Genomic DNA, 21,916 nt, shown 5'->3' with positions numbered 1-21,916 from the left:
AGGGCCCCTACCCGTGCATACATTTTGTGCACCAGGCCTCTAGTTTTAAATATTTTAAAACCCAATTGAACTGTATTTTAGAGTAAGATGTGAACCATAGAGCTAGATTTATTTTATTTTATCTAATTAATTAAATTAATAGATAAGTTTTTTTTAGAACAGTTTTTTTTAAACTTCTGTGCTCCACCTGTTAATTCCTCCTTTTCCTCCCAAACCTCTGGCAACCACAGATCTTTTCATTGTCCCTCTAGTTTTGCCCTTTTGAGACTGTCATATAGTTGGAATCATACAGTGTGTAACCTTTTAATATTGTTTTTTTTTTCACTGAGTAATATGCATTTAAGTTTTCTCTATGTCTCTTCATGACTTGATAGATCAGGTTTTTTTAGTACTGAACAATATTCCATTGTCTGGATGTACCACAGTTTATTATCCGGTCACCCATTGAAGGACATCTTGGTTGCTTCCAAGTTTTACTAATTACACACTAAAGCTACCATAAACTCCCACGTGCAGGTTTTTGTATAGACATAAAATTTCAACTCATTTAAGTAAATGCCAAGGAGTGTGATTGCTGGATTGCATGAAAAGAGTGTGTTTAGTTTCCTAATAAACTGCCAAATTATTTTCCAAAGTGGCTGTATCATTTTGTATTCCCACCATGGCTCTACATCCTCATCAGCACTTGGTATTGATCAATTATTTGGATTTTAGTCATTTTAATAGGTGTGTAGTGGTATTTCATTATTGTTTTAATTTGTGACCCCTAATAACATATGATGTTAAGCATCTTTTCATATACTTTTTTTACCATCTGTATATCTTTTTTTTTTTTTGTGTGTGAAATGTCTATTCAGGTCTTTCCTCCATCTTTAAATTGGGTAGTTTTTTTTTTTTTTTTAAATGTTGAGTTTTATGGGTTCTTTGTATATTTTGAATACCAGACCTTTATTAGATATGTTTTTGCAAATGGTTTTTCTCTATGGCTTCTTTTTATTCTCTTAACAGTGTCTTCTGCAGCGGTATTTCATGTTAGCAAAATAGCTGAGATGAAAAGGCACAAGGCTGCAATGCAGAGCACATGGAAGTGGGAATTGGTACAACCACTTTGGAAAACTGGCAGAGTATGCTAAGGCCAAACATGTTCATATCTGTGAGCCAGGAATTCCACTCCGAGGTCCATCTCCCACAGCAATGTGTACCTATGTGCAGGAAGAACCCTGTGGCAGAATCTTTATATCCCTGTTGGTAATAGCTTCAAACTGGAAAACTACCCAAATGCCAACCCACAGTAGAGTGGATAAATAAATGCCTGTGTTTACATTCACACAATGAAATATTATGCAGCAAGCAGAATGAGCACAGTACAACAACATGGGTAATGCGAAGGGAGGATAAATCCACAGAACATTACAATGTATGATTCCATTTATATAAATGAAAAAGATATATAGGCAAAAGTATTTGATATTGTTAAAAGTTCCTTTACTCTAAGTGGGGTGTAGTGTCTGGAAGAGGCTCACGGGGGGCTTCTGAAGTAATTCCTTTTCTTAGTGCTGATTATCAGGGTGTGTTCAGTTTGTGAGGATTCATTGAGCTACATACCAATGCTTTGTGCATTTTCCTGTATGTATGAGGCTTGTTACTTTCATAAAATTTTCTGTAAAATATGTATGATTTTGTGAATGGACAATTTAAAGCAATGTACCAGGAGAATAATAGGTTTTACAGATATGCTCGCAGTGAATGAATGAGCAAACGTTGGAGACATTTGCATGATCTAGGTATGCGTCATTCCACATATCTTCCTTCTTCTTGGCCAGTGGCACCCCCTCCTCCTCTCACTTTCCACTACACCTTCAGTCCTCAGGGCCTGTCCAGCACGTGTGCCTTTCTGTGAGGTTAAGGTAATAGGCCCCCAGGCCCAGGCCCCCTTGCTGCTTCCTGGCTCATTTACAGGCTGAAAGTCATTTGAGGCACACAACATCCTTCTCAGTAACGAGCGAGGAAACTGAGGCTTTCTGTGACTTGACCAAGGTCACAGACTGGTTAGTACCTGAAATATGTTCAAATACACCTCAGGGAACGTGACGCCCAATGTTCATGCCAATTTGGAGGGGTTCAAGTAGGAATCCCTAATTCTACAATCTCCCCCACTGTAACATCTAAAATCTGCCCCCTTCCCTTGGGAAACCTTTCCCTCTGGTCTCCCTGCAGTGGCCCGCCACTAGGAAGCCCCAGAAAGGGGGCTGAGAGGTGGGGGGAGGGGGTGCATGTGAGGCGCTGTGCAGCTGCCACACTTGGACCAGGGTCGGCTTGCTGGAGGTCAGCGAGCCCTTTCTAATGCTGCCCCTTATTCCTTCCCCAGGTTCTTCCCGCCCACCCCTGCTGCCATGAAGATCGCAGTGATCGGGCAGAGCCTGTTTGGCCAGGAAGTTTATTGCCACCTGAGGAAGGAAGGCTATCAGGTCGTAGGCGTGTTCACTGTCCCAGACAAGAATGGGAAGGCGGACCCCCTGGGTGAGTGGGTGGTCTAGGAGCAGGGAATGGGGCGTCCAAGAAGGCAGGCAGCCGTGGATGGGAGCAGAAGCCCACAGGATCTAGTGGTGGGGCCACGGGTGGCCCTGGAGACCTCCTCCCCACCTAGCTGTGAGGCAGGGCCTCCATCCTGGAGAGGAGCCACGGGAGCACTCCTCCTGCTCCCAGCCCTGCTGTCTGGTGACTCCATGTTTCCCTGACCCTAGCCCCCAGGCCCGGAAAGGGATGCCAGGCAGGCTCACTGTGTCCCCGCCACTGAGCAGGGCTGACTCACAGAGTGCTAGGCCCCACCCTGGCAGTTTCCGTTCAGGGGGATGGAATGGGGCCTGAGAATTTGCATTTCTAACAGGTTCCCGGGTGATGCTGATGCCTGTGGCTCTAGGAGGAGCAATTTGAGAATCAGGGGCTGAGCTGGGAACTCAGCAGCCCAGTAAGATGCAGGGCCCTCAGCTCAGATTCACAGACTCTCCAGGGACACTCTCGGGTCTTCTCAGGCCTGACAGACACGGAACAGGGGCCGGGCTTAGGAAAGGGGCCTGTGGGGCTGACCAGACACAAGGCTTGGTTCATAAGGAAGAGCTGAGTCTCCCAGACAGCAGTGCAGGCCCCGTTCTTAGATCTGACCCATGACCTAGCCTGGGCCGGGCCCCGGCCACGAAGTGACCATTGACACCGGCTCCTGAGCCTGGGCCCAGACTGGGGCTGCTACTTGACCTGACCTCAGATGGCACGCAGAAGTATTCCCTTGGTCCCAGTGGGAACAGCTTGTGCAGGCACAGTCCAGTCTGCTCACACTGACCCCACCCTCCAACACCTCTGGATGCCAGGGTACAGAGATGGAGAGGCTAGAAGTGGGCCAGGTCCAGTCAGGGGCCAGACATCAGGGCGAACAGAGGATCAAGTACAAGCAGGTGTCCAGTGGGTGCTAAAGAGGGGCAGGCAAAGAGAACTTGGAGATGCCGGTATAGTGACTGCAGGAGGCAGCTGCCACCGCTAAGGCTAGGGAAAGTCGAGGGGAGAAGTTGTGACTTCTAACACTTGGAATTGGGGGGGGGGGGGGATGGCTGTAATTCAGACCTGCGAGGAGGGTGTGATGGCCTTGGGGCTGGTAACAGGGTGGGGAGAGGGGCATGAGGGCTGGGACTGGACCTTGGAGTGCCAACACCAGCAAGAGGGGGTTGTGTGCACTGAGGCTAGTTAGACAGATACTGGGAAGACTGCAAAGGACTCAGCTGCTTCTCTGGGTGAAGAAGTGAGGCTGGGGTAATGCTCACAGAGAGGAAGGAGCCCTTCTCCCCTCTCCTCCCCTCCTCTCCCCTCCCTCTCCTGCCTGGCCGTGTCCCTCCTGCACCCGTATTGCCAGTGCTTTTGTGGTTTGCAGGTCCCAGACCACTCCCCGGAGAGCAGGGTAGAGAAATAGTAACTTGGTGATGGGCATGGTGTGAGGCCTTGGGGAGCGGTCTGAGGGCAAAAGGCCAGCCGTTGGGGGTCAGGCGGGAGTCTGGGAGAGGGAGGGGCTCAGATGTCATCTCTTGGTTGTCAGCAGAAGTCAGACCAGATAGAGCAGTCCCTGAAACCTCACTCCTGGCTAGTGCTGCCCCCTCTGTGCTGTGGGGTGGAGCCTGGCTGGGCCGTGGGGAAGGCTGAAAGGGACAGGCCTAGAGAGAAGAGGCAGGAGTTACTTTGCTGGGAAGGCAGAGGTGGCCACGTGTGGGTGGGTGCAAAAAGGGGATGGTTACCCTTTCCCTGTCCCACAGGCCTGGAGGCCGAGAAGGATGGAGTGCCCGTGTTTAAGTTCCCCCGCTGGCGGGAGAAAGGACAAGCTCTGCCTGACGTGGTGGCAAAATACCAGGCTCTGGGTGCTGAGCTCAACGTCCTGCCCTTCTGCAGCCAGTTCATCCCCATGGAGGTCATCAATGCCCCCCGCCATGGCTCCATCATCTACCACCCGAGTCTGCTCCCCCGGCATCGAGGGGCCTCGGCCATCAACTGGTAAGGTGGCAAAAACAGCCCCCTCTGCCTGAATCGTCATCCTCCCTTAGCCATGCAGGTGCTTAGCTGTGCTGCCAGGTGGCATCCACCCACCGGATTGGTTTAAGTGTTAACCATCAGCAAGAGCACTCAGGAGAACGGGGATAAGTCTCGCTAAGTACTGCGCACTCCCACAGTAAGCTTCAGCGTGGGCAGTCATGATCCCATCTTGCCTCGGGATCTCAGAAACAGTGTGTCAGGGGGCCTCACCCAGTAGGCTACCAGGACCACCAACCAGGTGATGTGTCCAGAGGTCTGCTCTAACTTCCACCCACTGCCACCCTCTCAGTAGCACCCCACTTAGAAAGAGATAAAGATGGGTGATGAGAAGTACTAAGAAGACAATGAACGGGTGATGTGTCTGGTAGGTGGGGTAGTTTAGATGAGTAGTCAGAGTGGGGAGACAGCTAAGCTGGGAAAAGAGAGTGGGTTTGCAGTCAGACTGGTCTGGTTGGAATTCTACAGCCACATCTCTTCACTTCTCTGGATCTGTTTCCGTGTCTGTAAAGGGGGCAATGCCTGTTCTATCAGTGGGGAAGATTAAGTTACATGAGGCATATCGGGCTTTTACCACAATGCCTGGTTGGTGTCAATAAATAGCATTTTATTTCTCCTTCCCACTCTCCCCAGAACAGGCATCGATCCTCCCAGGGGTGGAGGGGGTCAAGAGGGTGTGCTGAGGGATGGCAAGGTCTATACAGGCTGCTCCCAAGTCGTCCTTCTCTGTGGTCCTTGCTGCTAGACTCAGGGTTTCATTCTGCTCCCTAGGACCCTCATTCACGGAGATAAAAAAGGGGGGTTTACCGTCTTCTGGGCAGATGATGGCCTGGACACCGGGGACCTTCTGCTCCAGAGGGAGTGTGAGATCCTCCCGGACGACACCGTGAGCACTCTGTATAACCGCTTCCTCTTCCCTGAAGGCATCAAAGGGATGGTAAGAGCTGGGAGCTGGCCTTGCCACATGTGCCTGCTTGTCCCAGACACCCTTTCTTAGGCCCAGCCTGCCCTGGAGCTGGCTGGGAATTTGTACCCCCAATTCAAGGGCTCTGGAGGGAGAGAGCTCTCACTTCACAGTTTCAAGGAGGCATGATTAGGACGTTTAATATACTGTATTAGGCAGGACTCTTGCTTACAACTGCAAGAACCAAACTAAAAAGCTTTAGCCAAAACGGGGACATTTGGGGCTCATTAAATAGAGAAGCCTAAAGGCAGGGATGGTGTCGAGCATGGCTGAATCCAGAGGCTTAAGCCATGGCACTAAGATTCCATTTCTCTTTTTCTTCACCCTACATCTGCTTGTCTGTTTGGTTAGCTTCATTCTTAGGTTGACTGCCCTCAAATGGGAGGAAAAAAGTCACTGGTACCTCAAGGCTTACACCTCTGGGCTCCAGGGGAAGAGAAATCCTCTTTCTCCTAGAAATCATGAATGAAAAATCAGAGAAGGCTGATTGGCTGATTTGGGGGTCATGTGATCACACGGAGCCAATCACTGACCAGGATGATGGGGTACTCTGATTGGCTAGCCTCAGTCACAGGCTTCCTGCTGTGGCCTGTGGGGGAAGGAAGGCTGGTCCTCGTGGACTGGGATTTTTCCACAAGAAAACTCAGTGTTACCAGAGGAAGAGACAAGAATGACTGTATCAGAGACAGTTATGCTTGGCTGGGCAGGCAGACCCCGTGGGACCTGACTCCAAAGGGGATGGTGTGTGTGCGGGCCTGCTGGTGGTCCAGCGGGAGAAGGCCGGCCAGCGATGGCCAACATTCCTGCTTCTCACAGATTCCAGCGGCAGCAGGAGTCAGACAGGGGGAGTCCCCCCGGAGGACAGCACTTGCTGTTTGGAAGTAGCAATGAGCATAACAGTGCCCTGAAAGTGCTCACTGCTGCCCAGACGTCAGCAGTCTGGGGTGCGGCCACCTTTTACTTTTCAGGTGTGTAGAACTAGATGCCTCTTTGTTTTGTTTTGTTTTGTTGTTGTTGTTTTTTTTAAAATATATTTTTATTGATTTCAGAGAGGAAGGGAGAGGGAGAGAGAGATAGAAACATCAATGAGAGTATCATTGATTGGCTGCCTCCTGCACGCCCCCTACTGGGGATGGAGCCTGCAACCCAGGCATGTGCCCTTGACTGGAATCGAACCTTGGTCCCTTCAGTCCACAGGCTGACACTCTATCCACTGAGCCAAACCAGCTAGGGCTAGATGCCTCTGTATTCTCTCCCATGCAAAATAAACTTGCTGAAGATTTTGTATGAGAGACAGAGAAAGGGGTTACCTTGCACATCTCACAGGAAACAATTAAAAATATCCTTTAAGGCTGTGCTGGCCAATAGGGCAGCCACTGGTCACATGCGGCTACTAAATGAACTTAAATGAATTCTGATTAAAAATTGGTTCCCTCAGTCTCACTAGCTACATGCCAAGTGCTTAGGAAGGACACACGGCCAGTGGCCCCCGTGTTGGACAGTACAGATGTAGAACGTGTGCCTTGCCACAGAGCATTCCACTGGGCAGTCCTGCTTTCGACATTCTGACACCCCCATCCCTGCCTAGTCTCGCTGTGTCTGGGGCTCTCCACAGCCCCTTCCTCACAAGGAGCTCAGGCTTCTTGGCTGCCCTTCCTCCTACCCTGAGTCCTCCTCCCACCCTCTTCCTCTTCTCTTGAACAGAGAAACTACTTCCTGCTTAATCTCAGACCTCCAAAACCATCGCGAGGCTCACGACCCGTTCTCCTTACCAGGCAGGGAAGGTTTTAGATAAAAACATGGAAATGTGTGTGTGTGTTCCATGTAATCTTCCAAAACCTTGTGTAGTGGAGAGGGTGGGGGTTAGTGCCCATTGTACAGGCTGGAATTGGAGTCAGACCAGCTCCATCTCTCCGTACAGGAGATATTTCCTGGCTGGCTGTGGTGTGCCGGGCATGTGTGATTACTGTGGGGCAGGGTCCAGACTCAGAGTGAACCCAGGGATGGGAGTAAGGGGAGGGTCCTAATACTGGGAATGCGGACCGACGGGGTCTCCCCAGGTGCAGGCTGTGAGACTGATTGCCGAGGGCAGAGCCCCCAGGGTCCCTCAGCCCGAGGAAGGAGCCACCTATGAAGGCATCCAGAAGAAGGAAACGGCCAAGGTGAGCGCCAGGGACTGCCCGCCCGGCAGCCAGGCGGTGCTCAGGCTGGGGTGAGGCGGGTATCCCGGGGAAGCTGGGGATCTGGCTGGGCAGCCAGATTGTAATTGTTTAAGGCCAGAAGAGAGGGCTGCCAGGGTGGGGAAGCGTGAGCCAAGCTGTGGACGGGGGAAGGCATGCGGCACCCAGACAGGCCAGGATCAGGGTCCTTTCTGGGTTTTCCTCTGTTTCTCTTTAGGAAGAATGGGCAGGCAGGATCCCCAGAGAGGTGTGTGTGTGTGTGTGTGTGTGTGTGTGTGTGTGTGTGTGTGAAATCAGCTGTAGGGCTGGCAGTCTCTAAGCTGAGGAACGAGAGGTAATTCAGTTCCTCAAAGCTGTCACAGTAGTGGAGTCTGCGGGCCGTATCTCTGCTCCTCTGCTCAGGGCTTACGGGTGCTATATGGGATCTGTGTGAGTCCTATAGGCCAGGAGGAGCTGTGGGCAGCAGGGCACTATGGGATGGGCCTGCACTTTGTGCCGGGGACTTCATGTAAGGCCTTGGCCATCTTAACAATGGAACAGTCTCTCCCCCAAACCATTAGTTTATGTTTACTCCACCTGCGGAGGTCGGAGTGTCGGAGAGCACCCAGAGCACGGGTACCAGGGAGATACCCGCCCGGCTCAGGAACTCAGACTGGTGTCTGAGAAGCCGGACCTCCCCGCTCTCTTCCCCGGGCTTCACCTACTGCCAAGGGCAACAGGCTGGAGGGCAGGGCATAGGTGTGACTCAGGTGGTCAGCAAGTGGAGAGAGACCTGCTCAGCAGCCGTGTCCTGCCTCACAGATCAACTGGGAGCAGCCAGCAGAGGCCATTCATAACTGGATCCGTGGGAACGACAAGGTGCCGGGCGCCTGGACAGAGGCTTGTGGGCAGGTGTGTTCATGTGTGACTGGGATTGAGCTAGGTGCACCGGTGTGCCTCACTGACTGCAAAACTGGTTGGCAAATAGCCACTGCCCCAAACTCCAACCCCACCCGAGTGCCCCAGCCACTTCAGCCCCTCCCCCAGGACCATGGGACCTACCCACCATCTGGTGGCTAAAGGATCAAGGCCTCCAGGCCCTGCAGCAAATCTGAGGTTGAGCTGTGTTGGTTGTAAAATATTTTGACTCTCACCTCTGAGCTCATAGAGACCCCAGGCCCACCACTGACTTCGACTTAGCCCCACGGGGAGGGGCAGCAGGCTTAGGCCAGGGGCTGGGCAGGAAGCAATCCTGTCCTCCACAAAGTCCCAGACTGTCCAAATCCCTGATCATTGACCAACCACCCAGACTGTGTCCGGGAGTCCCCTGCTGCCCTCACCACCACAGGACCCCTTTCAAAGTGACCAGTGCTTGGTGGCACCCCAGGGCCGGTGTCCTCACTGTGGTGTCTTGAGCAGATGTCTGTCTACCTGAGATCTGAGGCTGGGGCCAATACCAAAGGTCTTAGGGGCACACTGGGCTTAAGGGCTCCAGAGGCTGCCAAGGCCTTGCTTGTGCCCCTGGAGGCAGAGTCTTAGGCCCGCATAGCACTGTCCTCCGCCCCCACTTCATCTCCCTGCCCTGCCCAGCCCTGCCCAGCCCTGCCTAGGCTGCCAGCAGTGGGGCCTCTTCTCATTCACTGCCTTCTGGTTTTCCTGTCCTGTTTCGAAACAGAAGCTGACGTTTTTCAACTCCACGCTGAACACCGCGGGCCTGGTGCCTGAGGGAGAAGCTTTGCCCATCCCGGGAGCCCACCGGCCGGGGGTGGTCACCAAAGCGGGACTGATCCTCTTCGGGAATGATGACAGAATGGTAACAGTGCTGCTGCGGGCCACATGTCCCTTGAGATTTCAAGGCCACACAGACTTCTGCCCAGGGGTTCTGACCCTGCAGTTAGACCCCAGGCTGCTCTGGAGAAAATAAGATGGCAAGCTCTAGGAGTCCATGTGTGCCCCTGGACACTGGGTCTGCCCACTTCCCTATTCCAGTAAGGCTGGCCTTTTGCTCTTTTTGACCAGGTGTCCTACCTACCCAGAGCTGGGTGTCCTGTGAGAGTTTCAGCATCAGGGGAAGCTCTCTGCAGGGAGTCCTTAACTTGGGGCCTCATATTAGTCCTGCAGAGTGTCCAAGCACCACTGGCGTGGTCATTAAAGCACTGTGCCTCAGTTTCCTTCTCTTGGAAGAGCCCTGGAATCATGCCAGGCACATAGCATGCTCCGATTTGTATCAGCAGACTCTGCAGCTCAGAAACAGCTAATATTATGGAGCACTTTCTGTGTGCTGGGCACAGCTTTAAAACATTTCCATGTATTAAATTTAATTCTCCCAACAACCCTATGAGATATGAATATTATACCCATTTTACAGAGGAGAAAACAGAAGCACAGAAATTTTTTTTTTTTTAAACAGTTTGTGGCAGAACTGGGATTAAAACCCTAAAATCCTGGCTCTGAGGCCCACCAGTTGGCCATGGTTCTCTATTAGTGCTCACTCCGTGCATTGCTGAGCAGGTCGGGGCCTTAAGATACCAGGGCAGGGGAGAAAGAGGACAGGCAAGGGACTGCAAACATGTTAGGGAATGTCAACAAAACCTGGATGCTGACCCTTGGCTGCATTGGTGTGTGTGTGCAGGCCAATTTATCATGACTGATAAATGCGGTTGGAAGACCAGGTCTGTCTTGGATCACATTTCCTAGAAGCGGTTCCTGAGATGGGAAATCTCGTGCACGTGATTTCTGGACCATTCGGGGAGCAGGCTAGGACAGAGGGTCCTGGAGCAGTCCAGCCTTAATCAGGACAGGCTCTGCAGTGTGACTTACATCAGCTGATCATGTCCCAGCATCCTCACATGACTCAATCCTCAGTTTCTGCATCCCCGAGTTATGGTGGGGGTCTAAGAGGCATGGCCCCTGGCCTCTCTGTGCAGGGCCATGCTTATCTGCCCACATAGGGGAGGACACGGGTACAGAAGTAGGCCACTAAGAGCCCACGCTTGCAGCAGGGCCCTGTTATGGGGGAAGGGCACCAGCTCCGTCCTCTGTGATATTCGCAGGTACAGCAGAGCAAAGGGGCAGCCTTGGTGGAAACCGGTGGTTGAACCATCTCTCGGGAATTTCCAGCTGGGTATGGCTGGGCTTTAGCTCACAGAAAGTTCCAGAACATATTCAAAAGGCAGCAGGCTGGGGGTCAGGCATGGGACTTGGCACTAGATCTATTAGGGCATGTGTGGTATATGCCATTCTTATAGACTTCTTATCAAACAGAGATGTCCTTCTTTACCCAACAGTATATCTGCTCCTCTTCCTACCTTGTTACGCCCCTCTGTCCCCCAGAGAGGCATATATGACCTTCACCAGATGTTCTCATGGGGTTTGGGGAGCTGGGGAGTTTGGTGATGAATTGTTTTCTCAATTGGTTTTCAAAGTAGTGCTGGAATCATTCTGTCTAATGCACGGGCACTGATTTTATAGAAATAATGAAGCCATTACACGTAAAAGAACAAGAGCATGGTGGGGTGGGTGACAGGGAGAGATGAGCGTGAGCTCCAGTTTCCGCTGTGTCCTTACACAGCAGCCTCCCCACTCTGAACGCCTCCTCATGCACCTGAGCCTCCCTATGCCTTTCTCGCGGTGAGGGCTGGAGGTGAAGCACAGCGCTCTCTGCAGACTTGCTCTCTTCCCGGCATAAGGGCAACCACAGGCCCTGAACATCCTTTCTTGTGCAGCTGCTGGTGAAGAACATCCAGCTGGAGGATGGCAAGATGATCCCGGCCTCGCACTTCTTCAGGGGAGAAGACAGCAGCGCCCTCGAGCTGACGGAGGCAGAACTGGTCACCATGGAGGCTGTGCGGGTGAGACCACTTCAGGGCTAAGCATGTGTTTTGTGACTCACACTCCCTGGAGTCAGGCTCTGCACACTTTCTGTGGATGTGCTGGCCCCAGGCCCAGTGTTGGTTCTATCCTGTCTTGGGGCTTTCTATGTCCTCTTGCCCCTTCTTCCTCTACCTCTAGATGCCTGAGATTTGGTCAGTTATCTATGGCTCTTCTAGGGACTCATTGTCAACAGGAGACAATGAAACAGAAGCCCCTGGAATAGCTGAGTCAGGTGCCAAGCCCAAGGTCTTCCCTGGGGTCGGTCTGCCCTGGGGTTAGAGGGCCAGCTGGACAAACTGACCCTCTGGGTACAATTGGGTGGCATTCGGAGCGGCATGAGATTACGTGTTTATAGAGCTGGACCTGAGTCAAAAGCTGCTACGGCGGAGCCCATCTGTGAAATGGAAGGAATAAATCCCACCTCCGTGGATGTGAGTGGTAGAGGAGAGCATGCGCATGAAAAAGGTCAATTTAGTAGCACCTGCTAGGATCTAAAAAATGTTGGCAAAGAGCCTAACAGTCATCAAAAGAATCAGGTACATGTAGAGTTCTAAATACTTCAGGAATAGTAGTTCTAAACACTTCAGGGAGTGGGCAGTCCAGGACCTTCAGGCTCCTTGAAGCAGCTGCACCTTGGAGTGGATTGAGAGCCAACCCAGCTGACACCTGCTCCCAGCTCCCAGCTGCCTTGGGACCTATGTTCTCACCACGCCTGTTTTTCAGAGTGCCTGGAAACGGATTCTCCCCAACGTCCTGGAGGTAGAAGACTCCACCGATTTCTTCAAGTCGGGTGCCGCATCAGTGGATGTGGTGAGGTAAGGCCAGGAGTGGGAGGTCCCATCCCAGTTGTCTGAGGCCGTGCCACTCATCAGCCCAAAACATAATGGCGGGAAACCACCACCATTTGTTATACTCATGGTTAGCAGGTCAGTGATCCAGAAAGGGCCCATGAGTGCAGGCCTGGCAGGCCACCCTGAATGGCTACAGGTCAGTGGACTGGCAGGAGCTAGGACAGCTGAGTAGGGATGTACTACTGCTAGCTGGCTTCTCACTGCCATGCTGGCACCTGGGCCAGGAAGGCTGGCAGCTGCTTTGCTGGCACCACTGACCAGGCACCTGCGTGTGGTGGCTCGGGGACTTGGACTTTTCACGGTGCTGAGAGTGAGAGTGCCAGCAAACAATGCAGGTGTGGTAGCACCTGTAGTCACCCAGCCTGGAAAGTCTCCCCATCGACTCACTGCTCCTGACTTGATTGGTCTCAGCAGTCACAAGCCTATTCAGACTCAGGGGCAGGGACAGAGACCTACCCCTTCAATGGGAAGAGAATCAGCTAATGTATGACTGTTTTAAAACTGCCACAAGCTCCAATGCCCCCAGTGAAAGCCAAAGTGTGCAGAAGGTGGGGGAGGACAGGCAGGTTGGGCCTGAGCAAATGAGTCTAACCTCACAAGTGTTCCCACTAGATGTGTGTTGGGGGTAAGGGAATCATGATTTCAATATTTTAAAAATTGAGGTATAAGTTCATGTACAGTGCAATGCACAGATCTTAAGACGATAGTTTGGTAGGCTTTGGTTTAACTTGTGTAACCCACACAAGCTATATAATATATAAACTATAGATGATGTTATATATGAAAGATATAACATAAGTTATATCTTGATCAAGATAGACACCAGCCTCACCCTACGAGGTTCCCTCCTCCTCCTTTCCAGTCAGTAGCCCCATGGCCCATAGACAATCTTTCACCATAGATTAGTTTACCTATTTTTCAACTTCCTATGAATTGTCCTGCCTTCCATTTAACAGTGCATAAACAGAAGGTTCAGGATTAAAAAGAAAAAGAGCCCGGCCAGTGTGGCTCAGTGATTGAGCATCAACTCATGAACTAAGAGTTCACCAATTCGATTCCCAGTCAGGGCACATACCCAGGTTGTGGGCTTGATCCCTAAAATCAATAAAAACATATTTAAAAATAAAAAAGAGAGAAGGATGGGGAATACACTAGAACATCTTTTCTTTTAACAATAGTAATTAATTTATTCAGTTTGGTTTGAGCAAAAAAGCCAAAAAAGCCAAAAAAAAAAAAAAAAGAAAGTTCAAAAGTCTACAGTAGCTTTCTTTAGGCATAATTGACTACTCCAAAGAGTCAAATTATGTCATTGACTTGTCACCATCTGTTGCTTCATTTGGGGGCAGGGAGTTTCTTCATAGTGACAAGATGGCTGCATAGTAGCTTTGGTCTCATTTCTTGCCTTTCCAGCTTTCCCACTGAAAAGGGGATTGCTCCTTCAGCAGTTTTCACATAAGTCCTTGACTTGAATTTACCGTCTCTGGTGGAGTCATGAACCAATCACTGGCCAGAGAGAGGCATGCTGTAATTTGCCAACACTTACCTCCCTCCTCCTCATGCTGTCTCCCCTGGATACTTCAAATGTTCACTTGAGTCCAGAGTTCCAAAACATCTGATTCAGACAGTTCTACCATTTCAATAGTTATGTAGGTGGAGGGATGAATTTTTGGTTTCCTGCTCTATCATCTTTAGTCTTTACGTAGGCTTTTATTTATCTTGGGTAGATATCTATAAATGAAATGGAAAGTATATGTTTGAATTTTAAACAACTGCTTTACAGAGTGGTTTCCAAAGTACCATTTTACAATCTTACCAGCAGTGTATGAGAACTCGGTTGGTAAGGTCCGGCTTTATAATTTTAGACATTCTAATGAGTATGCAGCCATAGCTTGTGGTTTTAATTTGCGCTTTCCTAATGACTAATGATATTGAGCATCTTTTCATATGTCATCCATGTTTCTTCTTTGGTGAAACATCTGATCAATCTTCTGACCATTTTTACTTAGGTTGTTTTTTTCTTAGTGTTGAGTTTTGAGAATTTGTAATATATCCTGAATAAAAGCCCTTTACCAGATATATGATTTAGAAATATTTTCTCTCAATCTGTGGCTTGCTTTTTAATCTTTAACAGTATCTTTTGAAGATTATTATTAATAGTTGGATTATCTCATTTATTCATCACAGAGTGGTAGCAGAGCTTTTATTATTCCCATATTACAGGTGAAGAAACTCAGACTCAGTAGAGTTTGTCACTTGCTCAAGGTCATAAATTAGTAAATGGTGGAGCCAGAACTTGAAACCAGGGCCTCCTGAGTCCATGGACTGGGATCTTAACCCCAGTTCTAGACTAACACTCATGCTGTGGCTGCTGGGAGAAATGTCTTTGGCACCACCACCTCTGCTGCTAGAACAGTGCAGGTGTGCCACACCTCTTCCCATGTTCCCACTTTTAAAAACCTCCTTTCCTTCAGACTGGTGGAGGAGGTGAAAGAGCTGTGCGATGGTGTGGAATTGGAAAATGAAGACGTTTACATGGCAACCACTTTCAAGGACTTCATCCAGCTGCTAGTGAGAAAGCTGCGAGGGGATGACAAAGAGAGCGAGTGCATCATTGACTACGTGAGTTCTGGGCTTCCCCACATGGGCATGACCCTACAGACCCCTCAGGCATCTACTACTGTGGACCCAACAGAACACACGGGGGTAACCTGGATGTACAGGAAGGCAGGACCCCCCAAGTGCCCACCTTTCAGTGTCCCAAGCTCTCCCTGGCAGCTCTGGAGAACCCGAGGATGCCAGGGCAGTGGGGCAAACTCAACAGAGGAAACTGCTGTCTAAGGCTCAGTATGTAGGGTAAGTTCTGAGTCCCAAGACACGAGACTAGGATAATAGGAAGAGGCCTCTCCCGAGCACTTCTCTCCCTCTTTCTCCTTCGTTGGGTTTTCCAGCTGCATCTCTGCTGTGCCCACAGCCCCTCCTAGATTACCTGCCTGGACTCTGGTGCCCCTGGGTGGCCCTAGACCAGGGGTGGGCAAACTTTTTGACTCGAGGGCCACAATGGGTTCTTAAACTGGACCGGAGGGCCGGAACAAAAGCATGGATGGAGTGTTTGTGTGAACTAATATAAATTCAAAGTAAACATCATTACATAAAAGGGTACGGTCTTTTTTTTTTTTTAGTTTTATTCATTTCAAACGGGCCGGATCTGGCCCGTGGGCCGTAGTTTGCCCACGGCTGCCCTAGACCCTGGTTCTGGTATGACCTTCTCCTCCATTTGTTGCTGTAATTTAGTGAGGGCAGTGGCTTCCTGTTGTTGCTGATGTCTGGGTTGACTCATGGCTTCTCAGCTCTTCCATCACCTGTGTTTCCAATTCTCTGCATTAAGTTATTTTTGTTGAAATGCCAGGGAAAAAAGAAAGCAAGAGAGAAAAGAATTGGGAGTGTTTTCCCAATAAGGAAAACAAATGTTGCTATACATTTAACTTGTATTATGGAAGAGGGATGAAGTAATTGCAAGTCTGTTTCTTAGAGAAACTATTTATTTATTTATCATTTAATCCTCACCCAAGGATATGTTTATTGATTTTTTTAGAGAGAGGAAGGGAGAAAGAGAGAGAGAAACATATTGATCAGTTGCCTTCCATGTGTGCCCAGACCAGGGATCAAATCCACAACCTTTTTGGTGTACAGGGCAATGCTCCAAGCAACTGAGCCACTTAGCTAGGGTGTTTCTTAAAGATATTCTTGAAAATTATCTCTAGGTTATCTTGGTACAAACTCCTACAGCAGTTAGCTTTGGGGTAGTTTGTCTGGCTGGTAGTTTGAAACAAAACCTGATGAAGAAAACACAGGCGGTCAGGATGGACCTCAGGTTGGCTATAGATTTGTGAACAGATGACTGATGAACAGGTTTCCCAGAGGTTCCTGCATTCAGCATGGAATTGCAGATATGTGGGTAAGTGAGTGGCGGGGCTGATGTCATGTCTGGCGGCTTACAAGGGCCTGTCCACCTACTTTCTATGTGTGAAGGCCAAGCAAACAGCCTGAGGTCACATAGCAGGTAAGTATCAGGGCTAGGACTTCAACCCAGGCAGTCTGGCCTCAGAGTCCATGCTATTCATTTCTTCTTACCACTCAGATCCTCAGACTTCTCATATAATAGACCCCTTCTGTGTGTGCTTGTATGTGTGTGTGTGTGTGTGTGTGTGCACATGCACACACACATGCGTGCCAGTGGTTGTCTATCCATCTGTGTTTCCTGTGTCTCCATGTGGGTCTGTGCCAGCCAATGACGCCCATTTGTGAAGAATCCACACTACAGCTACAGCCTGTGAAACCTTTCTTTCCAGGTGGAAAAGACAGTGAACAAGCTGACCCTCCGAATGCCCCACCAGCTCTTCATTGGGGGCACATTTGTGGATGCCGAGGGTGCCAAGACCTATGAGACCATCAACCCGACAGATGGAAGTGTGAGTGCAGGCCCAGCACCTTCTTTTTCCTCCCTCCCCCTGCTCCCCCATCCATGGTGTGCCTTCCATCTACTCCCCTATCTGACACCGGCGGGTCCTGGCCCAGGGGACCTCTGCATGGACACAAAAAGGCAGTCCATTGCCAGTCCTCCCTACAGGAACGACATAGAGAGAGGTGTAGTGTGGACGGGTTGGCGGGGGGTTGGGGCAGGACTCTAAAGGGCCTGCTCTAGGACTGGAATAAGTTTCAAACCATTCCCTCCCCTCCACACTTCAACAGTTATCTCAGCATGGCCCCACCTTCTCAAATATTTGTACCCTAATGTCTGGAAATTCTTCCTTGAATCCTACATTTGTCAGGATTCTTGACTATGGCCCTCTCACACCATGACCCATGTACACACACATTCTCACACGTGTATATACTTGGGACAACACTTACTCTTACAGGTGTCTACCGAACGTTTTCTATCCTGCCCCATCTTATAGTATCGCTCCGGTCCCTGCAGAAAATAGGTAGCACACTCAACGTGGCTCATTGGAGGGAAGTTTAAAGAAAGTGCTTCACAAAGAGACGGACAAGGTGTGGGGACACAGACAAAGGGCACAGTGCCCTCAGCAACAGCATGGAGTGCTGTCAGCACCTCAAAGCCTGTTTTGAGAGTCCTGGGATACAGGGTGTGTGGACAGGGCTGCCCAGCAGGTGCTGTCTGTAGTGACCAGCAAGAAAGCCCTGGCCTTTGCCCTCTAGCCCTTCTCTCCCACCTGCACCCAGGCCGGTGCTGTAGACCATATGGGTACCCTTAGGGCATGCAATGCAGATTGGGGACAGGTCTAGTCACCTCCAATGTCTAGCCTATTCCACTTAAAAAATAAACCCTTTGCCTGGGACTCACTAAATGAATGCGTCTATGCTCTTGGTTTGAAAATGCTCAGCCTTAGTCGGCAGCCCAAGTTGGCTCAGTGAGAAAGTGATGAGAAGGTCCCTGGTATGTACAAACACAAATAGACCTTTCCCAGGCCTCATCTTACTCTGGTTGCACCCTCCCCGTGCCCTTCCATTGGTAGAATTTCCACTCTGAGTGCACCCAGGTGGCTGGGGAGCAGGCAGGCGTGTCTGTGTCCACAGAGCCCAGGGAAGGAGGCGTCAGAGTTCTGCTCCACCACAGGTCATCTGCCAGGTGTCCCTGGCCCAGGTCAGCGATGTTGACAAGGCAGTGGCTGCTGCAAAAGATGCCTTTGAGAATGGATTGTGGGGGAAGATCAGTGCCCGGGACCGGGGCCGGCTCCTGTACAGGTGAGAGCCACCCACCCACCTGTCAGCTCCCACCACCTTCAGCTCCGGGCGAGGATGGATGCTCAGGTCCTTTCAAGAAGAATTGGGGTTCCAGACAGGTCCCCGAGATCCGAGGCTCATAAAAGGCTACTCAGAGGAAGTGACTTGAGAGGCAAGAGGGATTTTTCAAGTGACCTCAGGGGAAAGAGTAGAGGGGACAGTGTGAGCAAAGATGAGGAGGTGCAAAAGTGAAGGAGTGGAACCACAAACTGGCAAAGCTAACAGCTGGTTCTGGGAAGACCCAGACAGACAGGATGCTCTCCTGGACCAGCCCAGGGCTGGTGTGCACAGAGGCCGACAATGGCAGGGACGGGCTCATCCTCACATTCCCCCCCCCCCCCCAGCTTTTTGTAAAGTCAGGTTGTAAATGGCCGTCCCTCCTTAGCTCCAATCAGAAGTCTTAGAGAAGGACTTGGGATTGCTCTGGCTTGTGACCACAGGATGGAATGAGGCCTGGAAGAGAGGAGCTGCTCCCCTAGAACCAGGTGGTCTGAGTGGGGGTGGAGCAGTCACCCCCAAGAAAGGTGGGGTGATGTTTCCAGCAGAAGGGAGGGTGCTGGACAGACGAACAGAGCAGTATCCAAAAGCCTGGTGAGCCGGTTTCAGGAACCTGGCTTTAATGCTCTGGGTTCTGGGGAAGCCCTCAGGCACGGAGCCTGGTGATGATGTAGTCTACCCTACCCCCCGAATACCTATGACCCTCACATCAGTGCTGGTCATCTGGCGGGAGAGGCCCCACCCTGGCCATGCCATCGGAATGCCTTTTGTTTCCATTCCAGAGGTCAGACATGCCAAGGCAGCCCCCGCAGCAGGGAAGCAGAGAGAGGGGCTTGCACGACTTGCAAAATGGAATAGATATGGTGGGGTTGGGGCCAGGTGAGGGCTGTGGAGGCTGGGCATGCCCAGCATGCCTTTAGTTTCAGGATTTCTTGGAGCATCCATCAATTTTAGGCAGCCATTGACTAATGACCTAGAGCCTCTGAAGGGCAGTCAGAGCTATGAAGCGTGCATGTCTGGGCTGGTGGTGGTGAGCTGCTGGCCCTGGAATAGGGACCCTGTGGTAGACGGTGCCAGCCCAGAAGAAAGTGCCTTTCCCTGGAGATGCTCTCCTTCCATCTGGCGGCACATGTGATGACCCCACTGACAACAAAGATAGTGAGGAGGTGGTGCCATGCACAGCTGTAAGTGGAGACTCCAACTGGATGGACAGACATGTCAAGGCCTGAGAACTCCTGGTGACCTGCTCCCTGCCCCATGCAGCCTCCTAGTCCCCAGGGAGGAGGCATGCCCATTGCTGCCCTGGAATTTCCCTGAGAAATGGCTGCAGAGCACCCCTGGTTCAATGAGGGAAGTAGGACTACCATGGTTTTTATGGAATATGGAATATGTTATAGGAATAAGACATGATGCAATTGTGGGAGGAGCTGGGAAGACAGATCCAGAGGGGAGAGTTAGAGAAAGTCACTAGTCAGCTCCCCAGAACCCCAGGGAGATAAGACAGAACCTCCCTGGGAATCTGGGGAGCCAGTCACACCCAGCTGCCGGAGCGGGATCGTGAGGGTCAGGATCAGGTGGAGGTGTCAGGACAGGGTTGGAGCTGTATCCTGCGTGTTATGGGCAGCCACTGGGAGGACTGGAGGTATAGGCAGGACTGGACCAGGCCTGGGGGTGTTAGGGCCTTGCCAGTGGCCGTAAGCAGAAAAGAGCAGAGTGGAAACAGGTCAGCAGGCTTTGATCCTGGGCTGGTACTTCCCATTGTGCAAGACAGGGCTGCTCTAGGTAGGTGGTCTCCACCTTTCTCCGTCCACCCTACCCTTGGATACCTTCGATCTTCATATCAGGAAGGGGGCCACTATTCTAACTCCTAGGCTGTCCACAGCAGCAGACCCACCAGAACCGTGGGAGAACAACTGGATGTTGGAGTGTTCGGACTCCAGGAGGACTGTGTAGACATGCCTTCCCTTGCATCACTCCCATCATCCCTCCCTCTCCATCCCTGGAGATGCCAGCCTTGGGAGCATCTTCCACTGGATTAGCTGGTGCTGGAAGCCCAAGAGGCTTTCCCCTGGTGGAGGCCACCCCGAGACCGAGAGGGTGGCCTTCTGGGATGGGGACCTCCTTGTTGGAGGCAGGCAGCCTCCTCTGCAGGATCAAGTGTGAGGATTATTATAAAGTAGTCAATCCATCGATATTTCGGGAAGGAAGCAAGCGAGAGAGGAACGGAGAGCAGGACAGAGGGCATCATCTTCACACTCATCCAGCGAAGTAAATGTTACTGTTCCATCTCACAGATGAGGAAACTGAGGCCAGCACATCTGAGTGTGCAGGGCAGGGCTCCTGACTCCTTGAAGAACAGCCCTGAAAAAGCAGGCCAGGGTGTGCCAGGCCTGAGCCCATCTTCCTCCCTTCCTCCATGCCTTGGCCAGGTTGGCAGACCTCATGGAGCAGCATCAGGAAGAGCTGGCCACCATTGAGGCTCTGGATGCAGGCGCTGTCTACACCCTGGCCCTGAAGACCCACGTGGGCATGTCCATCCAGACCTTCCGCTACTTTGCTGGCTGGTGTGACAAGATCCAGGTGGGGACCAGGCTCCTTCCCACCGCAGGAGAGCTCACACAGGCAGGCCCGGCCCGCAGGGAAGTCCGAGGGCAGCACGTTACTCTGAATGTTGTAAACAGCATTATACATAAGCTGGGGGGTTTGGGTCTCCTACCCATCTGGGTAGTGGGGGTGTCAGGAGACAGACAAAACCTTGCTCTTCCCTGGGCCCCAACGGCAGGCTGTCTGCCCAAAGTGAAGGGAAGAGAAACTGGGCTGGTACTTCCCACTGACACCCCCCCCCCCCACCATGCTTCTTTCAGGGCTCTACCATCCCCATCAACCAGGCCAGACCCAACAGAAACCTGACCTTGACCAGGAAGGAGCCAATTGGGTGAGTCCCAGCACAGAGTGGAGAGTGGCCACCCCCCAGGTGCTTTTCACGCAACACAATGTGTGGGGCACTGATATCGTCTTCTGTTTATGTATTTATTGAACATCTATTTATTTTCCAACTACTATGTGCCAGTCATTTCAGGTGCTAGAGATAAAACAATGATAAAAATTGATGAAAATTCCTATTCTCGGGATAAAAAAAGCTTCCACTTCCACATGCCTGTTCTGTGGCCGGCACTATTTTAATTACTTTATAAACCTAATTTTATGTAATTGCCACAAAAACCCTATATCAGTCAGGGTCATGGAGGAAAACAGAGAGTAGACTCTAAAAAATGCATCTGAAAACAGTATAATAATTAATGTGCTTTAAAATGAGGGACTCCTACGCAGCCCAAGGAACAGAAATACTGATGGAGAAAGAGCAAGAGCAGAGACAAGTGCTCAGTGGAAGGAAAAAGAGAAGTGTCCAGTCAGCATAGACAAGACTAGGGACTGGTAAATGATTCAAACCCAGCAGGAGGCCCACCCCTAGGAGGACAGCCTCAGTGCTGATTAGGGAGACTTTGGGGAGACCATGATGTTTCCCTAAAGAAAGGCTACCAGGAATGGATGAGGCACAGAGGCTAATGAGAGAGTGTTCTCATGGCAGCTTAGCCAAGGATGGAGTCATCTGGTCCTTGTGTCCCATGCTCCCGTTGGCTTTGACCCCATGCCAGGCTCGCTCTGCAGACCCAGCCCAGGGGCCGCAGCCTTTCCCCTAT

At 51.0% G+C, this 21,916-nt stretch overlaps 1 protein-coding gene across 1 annotated transcript in view; it reads left to right on the top strand.

Annotated features, from left to right (window-relative positions):
• ALDH1L1 (aldehyde dehydrogenase 1 family member L1) overlaps positions 1-21,916 on the top strand; it is a 43,917-nt gene that overhangs the window by 3,357 nt on the left and 18,644 nt on the right. Inside the window, exons 2-14 of the mRNA XM_059706734.1 lie at positions 2,369-2,520; positions 4,296-4,530; positions 5,338-5,503; positions 7,591-7,692; positions 8,512-8,601; positions 9,365-9,502; positions 11,415-11,540; positions 12,286-12,377; positions 14,885-15,032; positions 16,763-16,882; positions 18,052-18,179; positions 20,645-20,795; positions 21,080-21,150. Of these exons, the coding sequence (XP_059562717.1) occupies positions 2,394-2,520; positions 4,296-4,530; positions 5,338-5,503; positions 7,591-7,692; positions 8,512-8,601; positions 9,365-9,502; positions 11,415-11,540; positions 12,286-12,377; positions 14,885-15,032; positions 16,763-16,882; positions 18,052-18,179; positions 20,645-20,795; positions 21,080-21,150 (1,694 nt within the window). The 5' untranslated portion in view covers positions 2,369-2,393. The remainder of the gene's footprint in view (positions 1-2,368; positions 2,521-4,295; positions 4,531-5,337; positions 5,504-7,590; positions 7,693-8,511; positions 8,602-9,364; positions 9,503-11,414; positions 11,541-12,285; positions 12,378-14,884; positions 15,033-16,762; positions 16,883-18,051; positions 18,180-20,644; positions 20,796-21,079; positions 21,151-21,916) is intronic.

Source organism: Myotis daubentonii, chromosome 8 (assembly GCF_963259705.1).
Source record: "Myotis daubentonii chromosome 8, mMyoDau2.1, whole genome shotgun sequence".
Classification (NCBI taxonomy): domain Eukaryota; kingdom Metazoa; phylum Chordata; class Mammalia; order Chiroptera; family Vespertilionidae; genus Myotis; species Myotis daubentonii.
The sequence above is the reverse complement of the archived record's forward strand: the minus strand, read 5'-3'. Positions and strand labels throughout refer to the sequence as shown.